The following is a 21,504-nucleotide window of genomic DNA, read 5'->3' on the forward strand; positions in this document are numbered from 1 at the left end:
TGTTTTGTTTGCAATTGTTTGATATCCATGAGAACAGACTCTTTTTGTGAGTGTTTTTTACCAAACATCAAAAGGTTAAACAATAAAGACAATATTTTCACAGCCTTCTTTGCTCATATATTTCAAGGGTGGCAATATTAGTGGAGGGCACTGTATATACAATGTATTTTGTATATTCAATGTGTGTAGTTTCTCCCTTGGTGTATTTCCTTAGAGGCAGTTCACAGTAAATGTGTGTTTATTTAAAGCATTTAAAGCATTTAACAGATGCCCTTGTCTTGCTAAAAGAAGTGCTTTGTAGTTTCTATTAAAATCATATGCTCATTCTAATAGAAAAAAGGTCAGGGTCTCAGAAGGATATAGAATAATAATTATATATATATAGTATACAGTCATGTGAAAAAGTAAGTACGCCCCATGGAAATTGTTGTTGTGGTTTTTTGTTTTTTTTTAAACATATTTGGATGAGCAAACATTTGATCCTCTTTGAAACAGTGCCTATTAATAAAGTTGATACACTCTATCAAATGTCACATAAACCTTACATTTTGTAGTAATTTTCACAATTTAAATTAACAAAAAACACATCAGTCATATGGAAAACATAAGACATAAAATTTGACTCAGGTGTTCATGATTGGGTGACAGTGATTAGAACCTGTTTAGGGAGTGCAGGTGGAACCTGTCTTATTTATACACCTCTCATATCTAGTGTCTGGTGTTCCCTTTGTTATTGAGGTGTTTAGTGTCATCATGCCAAGATCTAAAGAGTTCTATAAGGCCTTCAGAAAAATATTAATTTCATCACAGGATCTGCTAGTAAGTCTTGCAACTGTTGGTGTCAAAGTGCATGCTTTACACTCAGAAAGAGATTACACCAATTTGACCTGCATGGGAGGCGAGCCAGGAAAAAGCCTTTGCAAGACTACAGTTTGCCAATAAGCATATAGGCAAAGTCCAGGCCATTTGGATTAATGTGCTCTGGACAGACGAATCAAAGATAGAGTTGTTTGGTCACAGTAACAGCAGACATGTTTGGTGCAGACCAAAGACAGCTTTTCAGGAGAAGCCCCTCATGCCAACTGTGAAGCACGGTGGTGGAAATGTTATTGTTTGGGGTTGCTTTGCTTCCTCAGGGACTGGACAGCTTGCATTCATTGATTCAACTACGAATTCTGCATCCTATGAAAGAGTGCTTGAAGATAATGTGAGGCCATCTGTCCAAAAGTTGAAGTTGAATCGAAAGTGGACCTTTCATCAGGATAATGATCCTAAGCACACTAGCAAATCCATCAAGGAATGGCTCAAAAGGTTGACACGGAGGGTTAGTCAAAGCCCGGAGTTGAATCCCATTGAAATGTTGTGGGGGGATTTGAAATGGGCAGTACATGCAAGGTAACCCTCAAACATCTTGCAACTGAAAGAATATCGCATGGAAAAGTGGTCAAAATTTCCAGCAAGCCAGGTGGACAATTATGAAAAACACCTTCAAGAAGTTATTTCTAATTCCGAGAGTAGTTACTTTTTACACATCTATTGATATTTCTGTGGAATACATGATTGAAAAAGCTCATTTTCCTTCCTTCCTTTCCTTAATAAAGGTGTATCACCTTTATTAAGAGGCACTGTTTCAAAGATGATCAAATGTTTGCTTGTCCAAACATGTCAAAATAGCCAACAATTTTTATGGGGGGTACTTATTTTTTCACATGACTGTATATGGTGGTCTGTATAGTTTATTGTTCATTTGTATGTGGCTTGTATCTGTTTGTTCTCAGCTGCGTGAGGACTTTGACAGTGGAACAGATGTTGTATTGGATGATGAACACAGTGTTCATGATGTGGCAGCACTATTAAAGGAGTTCCTGAGGGACATGCCTGACCCTCTGCTGCCCAGAGAGCTCTACTGCGCCTTTCTGCATGCTAACAGTACGAACAGTACACACACACACACACACACACACACACACACACACACACACGGATCTGCACTCAGTTATGTGTGTATATATATAAACTTTGCATATACATGCACATGTTACAGATTTGTGGGGCGCTGACCAGTTGACATACCTGCAGCAGCTCTTGTACCTGTTGCCTCCATGTAACTGTGACACTCTGCTGAGGCTGCTGAATTTATTACACACAGTTCAGGAGCACGCTCATGACTCCGTCGGCCCTGACCAGCAAGAGGTAGCTCTCTCTCTCTCTCTCTCTCTCTCTCTCTCTCTCTCTCTCTCTCTCTCTCTCTCTGTCTCAGGCTCTGTTGCTCTTCAACACCTTGAACACGCTGTAGTTCTGCAACCATCATGTAGGAAATTCCAGCATTATGGATATAACATTTGAACAGTTCCTCACTGCCTGCACAATTCCACGTTAAATGTCATGTGATCTTTCAGTAAAGTGCTCATATCCATATTACAGATCTGTAGCAGTTGATCAGTGTTATCAGAACGTGACATCACACGTTTTAGTAGGCCATATGTTCGACAAACTGAGAACTTTAAAGACCTTTTTTTGGGCCTTTTTGTTTCCATTATTTTCCTATGAAGGCTTAAGAATCACACTTCCCATTGTTTCCATCTCTATAAAACCCCAGACAGTGGAAAGTAATAATAAATCAGTGCAGTTTTACATTTCGTTGCTGTGCAGTTCACCATCTTTTCTCTCTTCTTACTTGTTCAGATGCTGGGTAATAAGATGACAGCAGGTAACCTGGCCGTGATTTTTGGGCCCAACCTCCTGCAGAAGGAGAAAGGATCAGATAAAGACCTGAAACCTGAGGCAATGGGCATCGAGGACAGTGCTGCCATCATCTCGGTTACCCTGCTCTTTATACAGCATTACAAATATCTCTTCATGGTGAGAGCGAGAGACTCCTAAAGAGAGATGAATGTTGTAGCAGCCTGCTCCTGTCTCAGTAATATTAGATGTAATAATCATTTAAAGTTAGAAACTGATTCCTAGACAGTATTCTCATGTGTCGGCTGGCTGCAGGTTTCAGCAGAGCTCCAGCAGGAGGTGCTTATGAGTCTCATTCAGACTGATCCAGACGTCATTGACTACCTGCTACGCAGGAAACTCAGGTGAAAGAATAGGATGGGATGAAGCTCTTTACTGATCCTCTGAAATTCTTGTTTTTACCGTTTTTTTCTGACAATTTCTTTAAAGACAAATTTCCTGTGACAAAATCAAACAGTTCATGTATTGAATCTTGTAAATAAATGATGTTTTGGTAATATTTAGTGTTTATAATCTGAATACACTGTTGTCTTACCGTGTGACAATGGCAGCAGTGTGACAGTGGAGCCAGATCTGGGACTACGCAGGGACACTCAGACGTCTCTGGACTCAGTGGGTCAGTCCAGTGATGACATGTCACCTATCGAGCCTGTGTCCCCCTTCTTCATAGACTCAGCTGGGGGAAGCAGTCTGAGCAACGAGGTTTTTTTCAACGCATTACGTCTCAGCACCAACAGCAAATGTGAGTCTCACTGCTGGCTCCAGGATTAAACTGGACTGTTCGTACAGGAGTTTTTTTGTGTGATTTTTGTGGCCAAAAAGGCTGATTTTGCTGCGGCTTTTATCAAAATTTGTGATTTTTGTGGAAATCTACTTGAATTGATGAAATCACAATCGCATGAAATTGTCTTGCACAGATTTTTGCATTGAGGTTTGTGGGTAAATGAGACCGTTTAGCTGTACTCCATGTTTGACGCACGTGAATCGAAGAGAGCTTTGGCTGAATGCGTGTTGTGATGACGTCACACCTTAGCCCAAATCTGTCATTTTGAAAAATTTGCTTGATTTTGCGTTCATTTCTGCAACCGCAAAATCTTGGAGGGACTGATTAGTCCCATTGCTACTGGCTGCTGATGGGAAATGCTCGATTTTCAGCCTTGTAATGCTATCATTTGTTTGGCTATCTTCAGTTGTCATTGATACATTTATCTTCAGTACCAACTCTATCCTGGTCAGAGTTGTGGTGGATCTGGACAAATCCCATCAAACATTTTAATAGTTTTATTATCGTAATTAGAGTGAGTCAAGCACATATAGTTTCATGTTAGAAAGGTTGTTTTTAGTTTGATTCCATTTTAAGAATAAATATATTTAATGCTAATTTTGACTAAAAATGAATAAAGGCGTGTGTGTGTGTGTGTATGTGTGTATTGGTTTAGGCTCTTCAGATGACTCACCCAAGTCCATAGCAAAGATGCGACAGTTCCATTCCCATCACAACCTGTTGAGTCTTGTCCAACCCTCCACCCAGCTCCAACTTGATGAGCGAGAGCTGCAGAGAGGCAAGGGGCTGCTCAATCCAGTCGAGGGTCTACAGTACAGTCTCCAGCCACAGGAAGACACCTCCCAGCCCCAGAGCTTGAAAGAAAGGAGTGTGTGGGTGCGACAGGGCTCCAACGCCTCCTCCACCTCAGAAGACAGCAAGCAGCCAAGCAACTTCTGGGACTTTTTCACTGGCAAGGTGTCGGGCTCAGAGACTGTAGTATGACCCCTATATGGGCTAATGTAGTATGCATAGTCTATGTGGACTCCTTCACCTGCTTCCTAGAGACTGAAATACTCCCCTAAAGCAGAAACACACCTTATAATAGAATACCTTGTTGATATTTTATATATTTTTGTAATCCTCGCTAATCCTCCTGCTCCCTTTTTTTTAAGTTCCCATGCAGTGCATGTTCAAATAAGGCTATGTTATAAACTCCAGGAGAGAAATGAAGGCACTGTTTACCAGAAATATATAAACCTAAAAAGAAACGATTACGTGTAGAAAGTGTCAAAATGAATGTGACCACAGAGCTCTAAAAAGAGGAATTTCACTGCAATGTTTGCTACGTAAGGGCCGTTACCGTAGAGATTCTTATTAGAGTATATAGTACATAGTATAGTATATAGTACACTATAGTAAAGGCTGTTCATTATTCACATACGAGGAATATATTTTACATACAAGAATTCAAGCATTCATTTTGTGAACATTTTTTTTTCTAAATGTCCATAATGAAATAACTCCCACAGAGCTGGTTTCTCAAAGGAACCTCAAGTACCAAGACCATTGCACATCACACAACCTTCTAATACTTGCTCCCAACTTTCACACTACGTGAGCTGCAATTCCCAAATCCCTCGTCTTAGATTCAACCATTTTGGGCTAAGAAGTCTGACCTAGTTCATTACAAACGAATGGCTTCATTAATATGTTATTTTTAACTGTCAGAGGTTTTATCAGTGTGGCTGAATATTGGAGTTCTGTTCATTTTTAACTAATTTAATCTGCCTTTTTCAACGTAAACTTATTGTTACTCGTGGATGGAATACATTTGTGTGGTGACCTGGGAAAACCCTTCACACTAATAAGGTATTGGAACAGCAAGGCCAATTCTTTTGTTTTTGCTATACACCGAAGACATTTGGGTTTGAGATCAAAAGAGTTGATAGAGCACAATTTCAGCTTTCATTTCCTCATATTTATGTAGCTGTGATAACCAAACTTAGAACATGGCACCATCCCATTTTTTGGTGAGCAAAAGTATAGGAACAGAAAGTCTGAAAGGAAATGAAAGTAAATGACACTTAATATTTAGTTGCATATCCCTTGCTTGCAATAACTGCATCAAGCCAGTGACCCACTGACATCACCAAACCGTTGCGTTCTTCTTTAGCGACGCTTTTCCAGGCCAGACTTTTACTCTAGCTTGATTCAGTTGTTGTTTGTTTTGGTGGGAGTTCTCCCTTCAGTCTCCTCTTCAGGAGGTGAAATGCATGCTCAATTGGGTTAAGGTTTGGTGATTGACTTGGCCTGTCTAAAACATTCAACTTTTTTCTCCTGGTGAAATTGTTTGTTGAGTTGGCAGTGTGTTTTGGGTCATTGTCTTGCTGCATGATAAAGTTCCTCCCAATTAAATTTGATGCATTTCTCTGTAAATTAGCAGATAGAATGTTTCTGCAGACTTCTGAATTCATTCTGCTGCTACCATCATGAGTTACATCATCAATACAGAATAGTGAGCCAGTTCCAGATGCAGCCATGCAAGCCCAAGCCATGCCACTACTTCCACCATGCTTGATTGATGAGCTTGTGTGCTTTGGATCATTTAGATCCTTTCTTTCTCCACACTTTGGCCTTTCCATCACTTTGGTAGAGGTTAATCTTGGTTCCAGAACTTTTGTAGCTTACTGCTGATGAGTGGTTTGCATCTTGTGGTTTGGTCTCTATATTTCTGCACTTGAAGTCTTCTTCAAACAGTGGATTGTGATACCTTCACCCCTGCCCTGCATGTGAAATTTGTTGGTGAGGTCACTGACTATTGTTTTTGGGTTCTTCTTCATAGCTCTCACAATGTTTCTGTCATCAACTGCTGCTGTTTTGCTTGGTCAACCTGTTCCATGTCGGGTTGTTAGTACACCAGTGATTTCTTCTCTTTTTTTCTTGAACATTACAAATTGTTGTATTGGCTATACCCAGTGCTTGTGGAATGGCTCTGATTGATTTCCCCTCTTTTACAGCTTCAAAAAGGCTTGATTTTCTCCCAAAGACAGCTCTCTGGTCTTCATGTTGGTTGGTTAATCCTTTTTAACATGCAAACCCCAGGGCTCAAACCAAGAGTGCACATTCAGAGCTATTACCTGTTAAAACAAGCAATCGAACAGGGCACACCTGGGCAACAAGAAACACCCATCAGTGACATTTTTCCAATATTTTTAGCCTCTTGAAAATGGGTGGGTTCAAATGAAAGGTGTTATGTTCAAAATTGTTTAACACATCTAGTTGTAAATATCAGGAAGTGAAAGCTGAAATTCTGATATTCATCTTTTGATCTCAAACCCAGAAGCCTTCAGTGTACAACAAAAACAAAAGAACTGACCTTGTTGTTCCAATACTTTCAGAACTTACTGTTTCTCTCCGCTCACAACCAGAAGTAAAGTTATAGCACTTTAACCTTCTAGCACTCTGTTTATCCCTGTAAGCAAAAAGAGAGAAAACTGCATTTAAAGATATTCCAACTAAGGACACTGAAGCATCGCAGACATTTGGGGATATTTATGGTATTTTAAGGTTGAGTTGTCAAAATGGTTTATAGACAGAAAATCCAGATTTCAGCCAAAAACCTGTTTTTTTTTCTGCCAGAATTCAGACAGGTTTTTCCAGACTGCCACAAATATTAATTACAGCATGCTTTCAATTGAAAGGGGGGTGGGGAGGGGGGCTTATTGAGGGCAGCTGTAGCCCAGGTGGTAGAGCAGGTTGTCCACTAATTGCAGGGTTGGCAGTTTGATCCCCAGCCCCTCCATATGCCAAAGTGTCCTTGGGTAAGACAACGAACCCCAAGTTGCTCCCGATGGCAGTATAGCACCTTAAGAGTGAGAGTGAGTGAGTGAGTGTGTGTGTGTGTGTGTGTGTGTGGGAGAATGGGAGAATGTGAAACAGTGTCAAATGCTTTGTAGAACTGGTTAACATGTGCCACATAAAGCACAGACCATTCAAATTAAAATTTTAACATTTTCACATGAATGAAATGTTCACTGGTTTGATAACATTACTCATATTACAGTAATGCTGAAATAATACTATAAATGAATTCAGTTAATGAAACCTGTATGTAAATCTACCAAAGCTGAGAAGAAATTCCATTTGAGCGTGAGAAATGTTAAAGCTGACTCTACATCAGTGCAGATATTTATATAGAGAATATTCACAGGTTTAACGGAAGAGCGCATTTGGACTGCATTTAATCTGAGAACCATAATTTGCAGAGTTGAAATGGAATTAATACCAATATGCCTTTGCAGTTTACTTTTTCCTGCTCTAACTTTGAAAGTAACGTTTTTATTATCCCATGGCTGCATTTCAGTGCATTTCTAGTTTCCTCCTCATTTCAGAAACTCTGTGGTCTTCTGGCCAAGGCAGCTGCTTTTATCTCCTTCAGAGATTGAGATTTGTGTACCGATATTCACACTGCTTTCGAATAAAAGTATAATCTTAATTTTTGTCCAGTGATTGTTTATGTTGTTTTTTTTAAAAAAAAAAAAATATGAATCAGATGACCAAAAAGATGCTGTTGCATTGTTTCCTTACAGATGATCCAGAAGACCTTCTCTCCTAAACTTCTTCAGCGACCAGACTCAATGTGCAAAAAGTTGAGCGGGAAACAATGGCAAGGTGAACTTTTTTTAGAGATCATATAAGCGTTTTTCTACCATTCAGAGTTTTTTTTTTTTTTCTTTTTTACTTTGGGAGAATTATTATTTTGTCCAAGTGGAGTGGCACGGTCAGCAGAGATGAGCACAGATGGCGTAGTAGCACACACTGAACCACTAGGAGGCAACCATTACCTAAAAAATCTCTCTGATGGGTGAAAAGAGAACGTATGGACACGGCCCAAGTCACAGTGCATAATCCTATAAAAACTGTCTATCTATATACAAAATAAAACTGTTAAGACATCTGATGGAACAACATACTGTACTGACACTATATCAATAAATATAATCCTTTATAAGCAATGCAAACATGGCTAATGGACTTTTTTCAAACTGTTTCTTATTCACCAATACAATACTCACACCTAAAAGTAGTTGATGTCTCTTTTTTTTCCTTTTATTGGGAACCAACACCATCATTCATTTAGTCCATACACTTCATATTTCAGTCTATAAGCTTTTTTTTTTTTTTTTTTCTTACAATCTGTACATTGTCAAAAGTGCAACATTGACAGGCAGTGGTTTGGAGGGGGTGAGCGGTCACATGACTCACAGAGCTCCAGTGCTGCATTACACAGGCTTGCAAGTAACATTAACAAACTGGCTTTTAATGCAAAATCTAATCAACATTCAGTTACTATGATCAGTGCTTAGATGTGTCATTAAACAAAACAATCATTGGGATACAGCTTACAGCATTTCAGAAAAGAATTTTTCTAAACCATACATTTGTGTAGCAACAATGTGGGTTCAAGTCCACGGCACCAGTGGCATTCCATATGAAAGAATAATTAGCAAAACATATATGAAAATATAAACCTAGAATTTTATATAAATTATGAAGTAGACCCCCCCCCCAAAAAAAAAAAAAAAAAAAAAAAAAAAAAAAAAAGACTTTCAGCTTCATCCTTGTTCCATTCCTCTGTTTACTTAAATTGGAGATATAAAATATCCATTTACTGCACTCGCAGTTTTAACATTAATAGTTCAATTAAGACTGCTATAAAAGAAGTATAAAATGTTATAAATACAACATTGCACATTACATCAGCGTACATAATTGTACATGCCTTAAAGGCATTTCACAGTGTTTTCCCCCAATCTCCATGCATATGCAGTGCGTATGCATTTACTACAGACAAGAAGTGAGAAATTAACAAAAACTTCTGGAAGAATTGCCCTTAGACTCCCAATAGAAACGAGTTTCATTAAACAAACATGTTTAGACTTTTATTTTTCACTAGAGAAACATGTCGGAGTTCTTGTCCGTGGAAATAGCACTGGGTTAAAAAATAAAACAAACAAAAACACTGGGATATTCCTTTAAAGTGTGGCATCATCATTCGCAAAATTCTTGTTCTTACCAGCCATTTATAACATTTATACAAGCTTTATAACAGCTGTAATACATATTTCTACATGATTTGTGGAATTCAGTCAGCAGCACAGTCAGTTTAAAACCCTCACAGATAAGTAGTCCAAAAGGAAAAAGTGAAATGAGAAGCAATGAGAAACCAAGTGTGTTCATTGAAATTCTCCTGGAGCCCCCTATCTCAGTGAAAACACACACCGAGTTCATATTAATGTGCAGACGAAGAGGTCTAGATGAACAAACAAAGGACTGGGGAAGTAAATTAAAACGTACTATTAAGCTGCAAGGTTATGAGGGCATTTGTGCCTTTCTCAGTCAGATAACGACTCTAAAATGTCTGGTATGTGCATGTTCCTGCAGACGCGTTTATAAGCCACAAGTCGGCTCATGGAGCCTATTAATCAGCTGGGAACCAGCAGAATGGGACAGCACTCACCTCCAACACCCCCTTTATGTCAGCGACTGGACATGTTTACTAGCAAAGCCGCAAAAAAAAAAAAAAACAACCAGTCCACAACAACCAATATTTACCAATTGTATCTATGCTACAATGATCTCAGACTGGGATTACTGCAACTGCACATGAGCATTACAAACAGCTCATACTGTCACATGACTATGTTGTTCTTTGCACTTCAATGCTTTTGTGAAATCCAGACATGGCTGGTTGTGGGGAGTTTTAGCCTGTTCTGGCGACCCATAACTCTTCTCTTTTGCCTTTTCAGAATAACATTTGGTTAGACTGCTCTGGGAACATGTTTCTGGCCACACCATAACAAATGACCTGCAATGCTTTGCTTCACTTCCTTTCTCCACAAGACATCCAGTTAAATATTTACTGAGTACAAAGAGAAGGAGAAAACAGTGGCTTGGAGATAATGAATACAAGATTCTAGCTAATCATTTAAAGCCATGAATTACCCAGGTCCTTTAAAGCGAAGTCTGGATCCCTTGTGAAACAAACTCTCTCGCTGAAATGAATCGTCAAATGCAGGACTTTTCAGCAATAGCGATAAATAATCAAGTGATGCCTTTGTATCCAATTGTGCCGTTATTAAATACTATTACAATCTACAAAGTGCACACTGTTGTAGTGCGTGTTCCACCAAGTGTGCACTCGTTGACAATCAAAGCACTGCATTCGCTCATCTCAATGTAAATGGCTCAATCCCAAAAGCTAAACTCAAACCAACCTTATTACTAAACCACAGTACTGGCACTGAGCCCGTACCCACAATCCTCTCTGTTCCACAATGCTGGCAACCCACAGGCTTCTTTCCCAAAGAACATCCTGTGAATGATTGCTTACGTCTTTCCAAAGAAAAACACAGTAAAATAACATGACTCTAAACCAGCCAAGCCATGTCACCGAGAGGTGCATCATATTATTGCCACATGTAACATGATATCGTGAAGCCTACTCTAGTTATAAGAGGATCATGAATAGCCAGATACCTAGTGGGCAAACAGCGTGCCGTGTTTTCACAGCAGATGACGGTCTAGTAAATGAGAGCGTCTTCAACCTTTTCAAGCTGTTTACAGGTGATTCTATTTATTTATTTTTAAATTATTATTATTTATTGTAATCTGCTCTGCGCCATAATAACATCAGCTTTTACATTACACACCTGCATGACAGAGCATAAAGCAAAGTGTCCTGCAGAAAATGAATGCCAAAACATCAGACCTCCTCATATCACTGGTTTCACATAAACCATAACCTTAGTGCCCATCTTTATGCCATCAGAGTTTTTTTTTTTTTTTCTTCCCCCCTTTGTGACTGATGGAGAGTGTGTGTCTGTGGGATGACTAATTATTGAAAACCTCAAAACTTCCATTACGCCTGTATGGAGATGACTGTGCCACTCACATCACTCTGGAAATCAACTGCTCCTGCCTTCTGTTTGCTGGCTGCTCCAGTGCAAAGGCTCATACGGATGACTCGGGGCTCGGCTGAGAGGGTCTGAGGTTGGGGCGTACGTAGCCCAAGCCCCGCCTTCGGCCTCAGCCTGACTTTCACAAAGCCAAAGCGGACCCATTCGCGCGCTGCCACTGGCTCAGTCTCTGAACTGGTAAAAAAGGATGTAGCCTGACTCTGAGTTTTTGGAAATGTCAGACGTCAGACCGTAGAACTCTTCTATCGCCTGGGCATCTATTTTCTAAACACAAAGAGAAAGAGAAAGAGAGAGAGAGAGAGAGAGAGAGAGAGAGAGAGAGAGAGAGAGCGCGAGAGAGAGAGAGAGAGAGAGAGAGAGAGAGAGAGAGAGAGAGAGAGAGCGAGAGAGAGCGAGAGAGAGAGAGAGAGCGCGAGAGAGAGAGAGAGAGAGAGAGCGAGAGAGAGAGAGCACAAATCTGAAACATCACTGTGAACATCCTTTCAAACTTATTGATGTCAAGAGTTAAATAGATAGACAGTCAAAAAAGTAAAAAGACAGTCTCAGGACAAAACAGAAACACAAGTCAAGCACTTATGAAAGGAAGTAATAGAGTGGAAACTGGCAGACTGGTGTCTACCAGCAGCATGAGGCTGGCCTCATGGAAATAAAGTAGATCTGCAAGGAATCCCAACAGAGTGGTGGCATGTGCACTGTGGAAAATCCACTTCCAGCTCTTGGTCTGTTGGAAAGACGTCCCAAGGTGGGGGGGGGGGGAATAGGTGTTCTTCTTCTAATGCACTCTGGAGCCTCGCTAATCCATTATGATCGGCACTAAGCAGCCAAATGATTCTTCACCCACAACAGCACAATATTTTCATCTCCTGCATTCACAGCAAACCACTCCTGTGCTTCACCACAGCTTGTGTTTGAAATTGCTTGAACATTTATACTGCTTGAACAGCTTGTGTTTGAAAACAGCTTGCGTTGTTGAATTAATTCATATAGCTGTCCTTCAGGCTCAATCTGTAGAGCAGACATGACATTTCCTCCCCACCGAGACAAAACAGCCACGCACATGCAACATCGTTTGCCGTAAGAAATCCTGTCACAGTTTACGGTTTTGTCTACCTTGCTGTTGTGGTTTTGCTAAAGCAGGAGACTAAACAATTAATGTGCAGAGTAGTCACAAGAACACAAATAACAGATGGTGCTTCTGTAATTCATACCCTTCAACTGCATACTGATTCCTTTATTGCATGAGATACACACTTTTCTGCCAACACGCAGTTTATGTTACCTGAGCAAAGGCAATAAGACAAAAAAAAAAAGCAGACATTCATTCATCATTCATTCATCATTCATTACAAATAACTCACGAAGAGACTGAAAGAATTTAATAATAAATAATTCCTTAGATTTATATAGGGCTTTTCTAGACACTCAAACACTTTTACATTGTATGGGGGAAATCTCCTCAAACCACCACCAGTGTGTAGCAGCCACCTGGATCATATGATGGCAGCCATAGTGCACAAGGAACGCCCACCACACACCAACTATTAGTGGAGAGTGATGTAGTCAATTCAGGGATGGAGATTATTAGGGGGCCATGATAGATAAAGGCCAATGGGGGAATTTTGCCAGGACACCGGGGTTATACCCCTACTCTTTATCAGAAATGTCCTGGGATTTTTAATGACCACAGAGAGTCAGGACCTCGGTTTAATGTCTCATCCGAAAGATTGTGCTGTTTTTACAGTATAGTGTCCCCATCACTATACTGGGGCATTAGGACCCACACAGACCACAGGGTGAGCACCACCTGCTGGTCTCAATAATACCACTTCCAGCAGCAACCTTAGTTTTCCCCCAGGAGGTTTCCCATCCAGGTACTGGCCAGACTCACCCTGCCTAGCTTCAATGGGAAACCAGGTGAGAACTGCAGGATGATATGTAGTTCAGAACACAATAGTCCAGACCAATAGCTAAGTGACGCTGAAACCAATCAATCCTCACCACATGATGCTGAGAATTAAGGGTCTTTTACCACTGTTCAAACATTTAACTGAATTCTCACAATAATTACACAAGTGTACACACGCACTTCAGATGTAATAAGATTTCCACCGATTAAAGGTGTTGAACAGAAACCACCACCATTTGTTTTAAAGCAAGTCATGTTTAATGCTCTCCTACCACATCTTCTTTTCAATTCACAGAACGAGTAGAAAATAGACTTCTATAGCACGAAAAGGAAATAGCTTGCATTCAGTCTTACCTCTACAATATCGTCATCAAACAGCAACCAGAAGCCATGACTTTTCACTATAGTGATGTAATGACCACGATTTGGACCACTGAAACAGAACAAGGACATAAACTAATCTGAAAGCAGTACGATTGTATGAGCAAAGCCATAATTTTACAAAGCACATTGATCTCACTGAGTTTTTCATGGCAGTGATGAATGCCATAGTGGTCTTGAATAAATTCCTACCTCCCACAGTGCACTACCACAGCCACAAGGTCATAGAGACGGTCCGGGTTGGTGGCGTCACCGGAGGTATTGAAGAGCCTCAGCTCCAGAGGGAAGACCACACGGTAGGACAGTTTGGTGTAGCGATGCAGCTGGTCCATATACTTAAAACGCTTTAGGTGCAAGGCGAGGATCATGGGTAATTTCTTCACACGCATCCTGAAGAGAAAGAAAAAAAAAGAAAAAAAAAAAGTGAGCTCTTCTCACAGAAATCCGGTGTTGCGTTTTAGCCGATTTGAGTGCTGAGGCACAACGCATGCCATGCAAGATTAATGGGATTTACACGGTTGCTGTGTCCAGCAGCTGTACAGCAACTGCTGAGTTAAGAAACCCATAAAAGACTGTATCTGTATCCAGAGCAAAAAGTCCGCCTTACCTTTTCTGTGCCTCCTGCTTACTCCGACACTGCTCGCAGTAGTACTTGTATTCACTGCATAACGTCTCCGTGTTACTGAAGCCCCTGCACAGAGCGACATTTCACACCTATTACATCAGTAATTCGCAGTGCTTAAAATCCACTGACAGCTCTTTATTCTCATGTAAACACAGTGACCGTCATGAGCCAAGATGGTACAAGGTGGATAATATGCCGAAAATACAATACTGCAATACATGAAGACATTTTTGCTTTTGCGAACATAATATGGAACCGTACTAAGATTTTGCACTTTTGAAGTGGCAACAAAACAGTAGAGCCATATTCTTAAACTATAATGTCTGAGATATTAAACATTTACACACACACACACACAAAAAAAAAAAAATTCAAGAAATGGAGGATTGGCACGGAAATAAGATTTTCACAGTGAGCAACGACATTTATAAAAGCAGTCACGATATACAGAGACTCAGAAAAGTGTATAATGGCATTAATATAGAGCAATATTTTTACTGCTGTTACTTATTAATAATCTTATTGCCATACCGCTGAGGTGGATATGCATATCCGAGTTGTGTGTTCAATGCCAGGTTCAGAGATGGGTAGTAAACCACTACATTTACGCCATTCCATTTACACAAAGTAGTTCTCTGAATAAACTATAGGAGTTGTCTCATTCGGATGGAGTACATTTGTAAAGACATCTACGCACTACCTTTTTTTTTTTTGTAGTAGATGATGTCGTTCTGGTCACGAATGAGCCTTTAGTTTGTTTCACTCTCCGTTGCCTTTAACACGCTCACGTCTCAGAGTTTAACTTAAGCCAACAGCAGCTAAGACGGATGACATCATAGGAAGGAAACCAGCGACCGGTTAACAGGGGATTTCTTCCTGCCAATGGCTTGTAAAAATGAACAGCTTTACACTGCCTAGTAGCACTCCAAAAATGTGGCCATGAGAGAAAACATAAACCTGTTGTGGTATGTTTTGGTTGTGTCTGTGGGATTGCTAAAAGCTAACTTTTGCTAGCTAGCTAACAGAGAATGCTGGGCATAACATTAAAGTGCTTTCTGTATGAAGGAATGCAACAAGTAATACTGGATAGGTTATTCTAAGTTGCTAAGCTTATGCACCTCTGTCTAGGTGGTTGGGTTTACCTGAGACAGTGGGTGATGGATGTGTTCTGCTCCACATCCACAGAGAGATCCAGGAAGTCCTCGTCTTTACTGCTTACCTGAGGGGTGAAAATGAAAGTAACCATCAACATATTCCATAATCCTGTGCTAAAAAGCCGTTTATGAACTTTACAGATTTGTTGGACTATCCAACCATAATCATCAGCCTCTAGTCGTAAGATGTAATACAAGGGATATGAAATTAAATGTTTTTACCCAAGCATGGATGACTTCCATCTCTATAACGAAACATTTTCAGCTTCATCTATTGAATCATCTTTAAAGGCTTCTACTATGTTGCTCAGGAAGCAGGGGCTGCCCTAGGTGCACTATGAAATGCTAAAACTGTTCTATCTAAACAATGGTAATAAAAACTCAACAAAACATGCTAAGAAAATACATCCACTCCCATTTGACAGCTTTAATGAGCCAAAATTTAAACTAGCCCAAGAGCAGGAAGTAGACAGCCCGTTCTATTCAGCTCACCGCTTCACAGTTGAGGCAGCGTGTCTCGTTGGTCAGTGTGCCCTGGAAAATCTCGTGCACCCACGTTTGCTGGTTCTTCTCGGCTGATTCTGCCTCTCCTGTGTTGCTCCCGCTCCCACTTCCTCCTCCTCCTCCTCCATTCTGTACCACCTTGCCGTTCTGCTGCCGCTCCTGGCTCTTCTCCTCCTGCAGCAGGTCGGCGATGGTGTTGAGCAGGTAGTTGAGGAACTCATGGGCATCTTGCTGCATGTAGTTGTCAAACAACTCTAATACAGGAAACATATACGGCAGAGTGATGCATTAATTCAGACACAATAAACTGTCACGGAGTGAGAGAATGCAGTGTGGCAGAATCTATATGACATACAAGCAAACTGTACTTTCCAGTGTCCTTTAACCTTACAGCAAGGTTAAAATTATTAAAGGGTTAATAAAAATTTAGAATAGGCTGGTTAATTAGTTTTATTTGTGCCACTATAGACAACACTGTGTTTCTTGATTTCTCACCTGCAGTTTAATTTGTTAAAACACGACAGTGATTATTTAAGGGCATTAAAGCAGCAAGGCAAATATTTTTCAACTACACTGGGTACTGACTCATTTTAGGACATCTACAAACGTCCCTTCAATGTTATTTTCGTTTCTTCTTATTTTTAACCTAGTGAGTCATTTTAATTTCATCACGGTGTGGATTTGTCCTCCTGCCATTATTGATGAGCCACCACTGAGCCTTTTTGTCAGAAATATTAACAACGGCAGCATAAACCATTTGATTAGCCAAACAGCTGGTAAGACAGTAAGAAGGAACCATGTTGATATGAAAATTTCTTCCATGCTGAACCTAATGCTGGTTGGTAGACAATGAACTAGAACCTGTATTTTTTTTTAAGGTTTTTTAGGCCAGTTCGAGTTTTTGAATGTTCATTGGAAAAAAAAAAATAGTTCAAATTAACTTTAAATCAGTTGTTTTTTTATTAGTGGCTTCACCCCTCAACTCCATTAGCTTCCTGTGGAGGGCTAAACACCTGGTCTAGATATGAATGTCACTCTTAAAGGGGCAGTTTATCCAAAAATGAAAATTCTGTCATCAGTTCCTCACCTTCACGTTGTTCCAAACCCATAAGACATTCATTCATCTTCGGAACACAAATGAAGACGTTTTAATGAAACCTGGGAGATTTCTGTCCCTCCATCTACAGTGGAAGCCCCAAAAAGTTTATGCAGGCATTGTAAAAGTAATCCATGTGACTCCTGGGGTTAAGAAGTGATACGAATGCTTTGTGTGCGCAAAAAAAACTAAAATTACGTCTCTTCCTTGACAAAAAAAAAAAAGCTCTGCACTGTTTACAGCAGAGGCAGACAGATGCTGTACCCAAACTGAGTCACGTAGAACAATCTATGGAACAAAGATGTCTGCAGATTTCAACATAAAGGAGGACTTGCATTTTTTGTCAAGGAAGAGACTTAATTTATTTTTTTTTGCACACACAAATCATTCATATCGCTTCATAAAATTAGGATTTTTGGGTGAACTATCCCTTGAACAACAATTAAAACAAACAAACACTTATACGTTACCGTTTTCCTTCCTCAGCCGTGAGATGAACTTCTTAGGAGGGATGACTCCCACTTTCTTCTTCTGAGTAGCAATGCTGTTGAAGAGATCTGCCAGGCAGGTCAGCAGGCTCTCTTTGCGTCGTGGCTGCACCTTGTAGGCCAGCACTTTCTCCCGGAACGGCCGGCAGAAATACAGAGCCTGCAGCACTGAGTTACAGTAGCAGGTGTTGCCAAACTGAAAAAAGAAAAAGGAAAGGAAAAAAAAAAAAACAGGAAGTGAGAGGAGAGGCCAGGGAGGTGAAGAAGTGATTTAAAAAAAAGTACATCAAAAGCTGGTTAGCTGTATATAAGGGCCTGAACACACTTTCAGTCAGGAAGTAAATATTAATCATAACCTGTTATCACTTTTAAAGCAGGAGGCTTTAACGACCAGATAAGCTGCTAGGTGTGTAGATGAGAATAGATGTTAAAGTTTTTTTTGTTTGTTTTTTTTTAAAGTGCAAGTGACTAATATGCTCCATAGACCAGCACCAGATTTGCATATATCAGTGAAATATTTAGCAAAGGTTATGGTTAGTCTACGCAGTGATGCAAAAAAAAAAAAGAAAGAGAGAGAAAAAAAAAAAAAAAAAAAAAGGTGGTGGCCACTTACATTAACCAGACCAAAATAGTGTTCATTTACGGGGAACTGTTCTGGTCCAATCTCCTTCTCCAAAGCTGAGGCATTGGCGCCCTGAAAAACACAGCCACAAGGGTTATAATCTCAGGCTCTTCTCACACTCTCGCTCTTGTAAGTTACAAGCTGACAGGACTGTCGTGGTAAAATGAAAAGGAACATCCTGCTGGGAGAAAAGCTTGACATGAACAGGATGTACATCCACTGGGAAACATATGTTTAGCACTACCAGAACACCTGCAAGGAGCACAGCAGCTCAAGAGGTAGATGTAAGGCACTGTACTTTAGGTCTAAAAGGAAACAACAGCCGGTCATCTAATGTACAACACAAAGCTTAAGTATAGCCTGAGGGTGTATAGCCTGTGTGACACACATGGAGTCCAGTCCTGATGTCAGTGAAGCGGATTGTGCAGATTACAAAGCCTATTATAATGACACACCATTCCTACTCTTACCATTTTGGATTTATACCAATATCATGGCTCTGCGTATCAGCTGATACCGGATCCTGAACCGTTATTGAGCTTCTATGCGAATCATCTCAAATTGTGTCTGCCGACATAGTAGACATTCATAGCACAAAACACGTCAGTTTAAAAAAAAAATGGATCTAAAACCAGTGCAGCATATCGGGTCAAGATAAGTCACAATACTCACTGTCTAATTAGTACAGCCCTAATTACAAGAGTTAATGAATCTGTCAGAAATCATGGGTGCCAATACTACAAAAATAAACAACTGTACTTTTCCTTGTTTATTACCATCAAGGGTACATCTTTTATAGTTTAAATATTTATATTTTACACGGGAAGCTGCATAGCTGCATGTGGTGTACCTTTAATTAGCGTTTAGAGTCCAGAAGGTCCAATTGTGCGCCTAAATTTACCTTTAAAAAGGTACGCTATGCCAAGCCAGTGATTAGGAAAAGTACAATTTGGTAGCTTCATTTCTAAGAATGTACAGTATGACCTTGGATATTAGGACAGGCAGCACACACTCACACAGACGGACACAAGGATTATATTATCACTAAACATACAGAGGAAAAAGTGAAAAGGACCATTTAGGTGAGGAGGGGAAAACACTGAAAGAGGGGAGACCACTGCTGTCTCCAATCCCATACAGAAACAGAAACAAAAACAACAACAACAACAACAACAACAACAACAACGCTGGAGCAGGATGACTCACTCTGAATTAGCACTTCTGCCGTGTGAGCTGATGCTAGCTATGACGTTTAGCATGTTAGCTATTTAACGTAAATTAAATGAAATCCCAGCACAAGCTAAAGCTAACTGCTTTGTGTTATAGTGCAATATTTGTATGTGAAGTTAGGAAAACACACACTCACTCACTCTCTCTCACACACACACACACACACACACACACACACAGAGAGAGAGAGAGAGAGAGAGAGAGAGAGCAGAATCAATTAACCTTTTCAAACGTAACAAATTAAATACTCCTGTGTTCCTAAACGCAGTGTGTTCACCCATATAACATCATTATAATTTCAGAAATTTATGTTGTTGTTGTTTTTAAAAGACAGGTTACTACAGGTTAAAGCTTGTCGTGGAGACGCCCTGGCTGAATCATGCACGGACACAGGCTATCTCCACTACGCTAACAGCTCAGGGGCTAGCCGTAGCCTGCTAACTAGCTTACTTATTTTCAGCTTGATAAACCAACAAGCTGATTTATATATTTGTTTGTTTAAGACTCCAAATAGCTCAATAAGTTTCTCAACAGATATTCCCTTCAGCGGAATTACAATCTCGGCGGCGCTGTATCAGTAATAACGAGAAGTCGCCAGCTTGGCAAACTTTAAGCAGATATTGTGTGCTAGGATGCGACCGTTTCTCTGCGTGTTAGCTGTTTACCTTCTCGTGCTGTTAGCTGAACCAAAACACCGGCTACACACAGTGGACACGGACACACGGACACACGCACGCTAACGGCTACAGAGAAACCTCGGAGATAAAAATAAATAAAACCCACCATCGTACATATCGAGGCGATCTTTCGGACTGTCATCAGTATTTCCATCCGTCTGCCGCCATACTGGACCAAACCCCAGCTGTAAAAGCGTGACAGCCACACAAGGCTGGATTTCCGGTGAAAAAGCTTTCGCCTGTCCAGCAGGTGGACACGAAACGAGGAGCGCCTGCCTGTCACTGCAAGAGCTGCTGCGTCCCTGTCCGGTGTGCAGCACGCATGCGCAATATCTTCACGCATGCGCAGTACACATGAGACGCAGCTCAGAGAGCGTACCGCTCTGACAAGGAAGCATGTGACTGACTCTCATAGAGCTGGAGCTGACTGGGGAACAGAAAAAAAAAACCCACAATTAAAAAAAATAATTAAGATGGTTAGGTTAAAATGTCGTTCAAAATAAAATAATTAATCGATGGAAATGTATAACAATAATAATAATAATAATAATAATAATAATAATAATAATAATAATGGCTTAGCAGGTTTGCCTAGCACCTACGGGGTTGGGGGTTCAAATCCTGCCTCCGCCCTGTGTGTGTGGAGTTCGCATGTTCTCCCTGTGCTTTGGGGGTTTCCTCCGGGTACTCCGGTTTCCTCCACCAGTCCAAAGAAATGCATGATAGGCTGATTGGCATGTCCAAAGTGTCCGTAGTGTACGAATGGGTGTGTGAAAGTGTGTGTGATTGTGCACTGCGATGGGTTTTCACCCCGTCCAGGGTGTAGCATGTCTTGTGCCCGATGCTCCCTGGGATAAGCTCCAGGGCTTTGGAGGTTATCTCTAGATGCTCCGGTTTCCTCCACCAGTCCAAAGACATGCTTTGTGTGCTGATTGGCGTTTCCAAATCGTCTGTAGTGTTTGATTGTGCCCTGCGATGGGTTTCACCCCATCCAGGGTGTCCCACGTCTCTGCCGCAACCCTGTGTACGGAAAATGGATGGCTACAGTGGATGATGATGATGATGATGACGATGATGATGATATGGTGGTGCTGGTAGTAGTAGCAGCAGCAGTAGTAGGTTTTTTGTTTGTTTGTTTTGGAGGGATATTTATGCTTGTCCGATTATTTTTAGTGAACAGTGGATCAGTTCATCAAAACAGACTTCATATAAAAACCACAATGAACTTCCCTTTACTTTCACACTATCCGCTGTTACCCAGATGAGGATGGGTTCCCTTCTGTGTCTGGATCCTCTCAAGGTTTCTTCCTCATATCATTTTAGGAAGTTTTTCC

General features: G+C 40.6%; 2 protein-coding genes across 5 annotated transcripts in view; one reads left to right on the plus strand and one right to left on the minus strand.

The window, feature by feature from the left end:
- The window catches only part of arhgap36 (Rho GTPase activating protein 36), a 42,499-nt gene extending 34,272 nt beyond the window's left edge, over positions 1 to 8,227 (plus strand). For 2 of the 4 annotated variants that reach the window (XM_017471478.3, XM_017471480.3), the window contains exons 7-13: positions 1,779 to 1,929; positions 2,045 to 2,193; positions 2,686 to 2,862; positions 2,998 to 3,086; positions 3,294 to 3,484; positions 4,182 to 4,483; positions 8,098 to 8,227. In XM_017471478.3, the coding sequence (XP_017326967.1) occupies positions 1,779 to 1,929; positions 2,045 to 2,193; positions 2,686 to 2,862; positions 2,998 to 3,086; positions 3,294 to 3,484; positions 4,182 to 4,483; positions 8,098 to 8,205 (1,167 nt within the window). In that variant the 3' untranslated portion in view covers positions 8,206 to 8,227. Of the gene's footprint in view, positions 1 to 1,778; positions 1,930 to 2,044; positions 2,194 to 2,685; positions 2,863 to 2,997; positions 3,087 to 3,293; positions 3,485 to 4,181; positions 8,004 to 8,097 lie in introns of those variants that run through there. The other 2 variants (XM_017471479.3, XM_047156848.2) reach the window with 2 other exon arrangements.
- On the minus strand, positions 8,042 to 20,528 carry usp12b (ubiquitin specific peptidase 12b). The gene is made up of 9 exons (XM_017471482.3): positions 20,277 to 20,528; positions 18,255 to 18,335; positions 17,624 to 17,837; positions 16,046 to 16,311; positions 15,542 to 15,618; positions 14,382 to 14,465; positions 13,967 to 14,164; positions 13,748 to 13,826; positions 8,042 to 11,751 (listed from the first exon to the last, which is right to left on the minus strand). The coding sequence occupies exons 1-9, from the start codon at positions 20,511 to 20,513 to the stop codon at positions 11,650 to 11,652; spliced, it is 1,338 nt and encodes a 445-aa protein (XP_017326971.2). The 5' UTR covers positions 20,514 to 20,528; the 3' UTR covers positions 8,042 to 11,649.
- Positions 20,529 to 21,504: the final 976 nt, after the last annotated feature.

This window comes from Ictalurus punctatus, chromosome 7 (assembly GCF_001660625.3).
Source record: "Ictalurus punctatus breed USDA103 chromosome 7, Coco_2.0, whole genome shotgun sequence".
NCBI lineage: Eukaryota > Metazoa > Chordata > Actinopteri > Siluriformes > Ictaluridae > Ictalurus > Ictalurus punctatus.

Coding starts and splice junctions, on each gene's coding strand:
- usp12b (XM_017471482.3), bottom strand. CDS start 20,513: ATGCGTGAAGATATTGCGCATGCGTGCTGCACACCGGACAGGGACGCA. Junction 18,336..20,276: donor TCGCCTCGATATGTACGATG/GTGGGTTTTATT, acceptor TGTGTTTTTCAG/GGCGCCAATGCCTCAGCTTT. Junction 11,752..13,747: donor TTGATGACGATATTGTAGAG/GTAAGACTGAAT, acceptor CTTTGTGTTTAG/AAAATAGATGCCCAGGCGAT.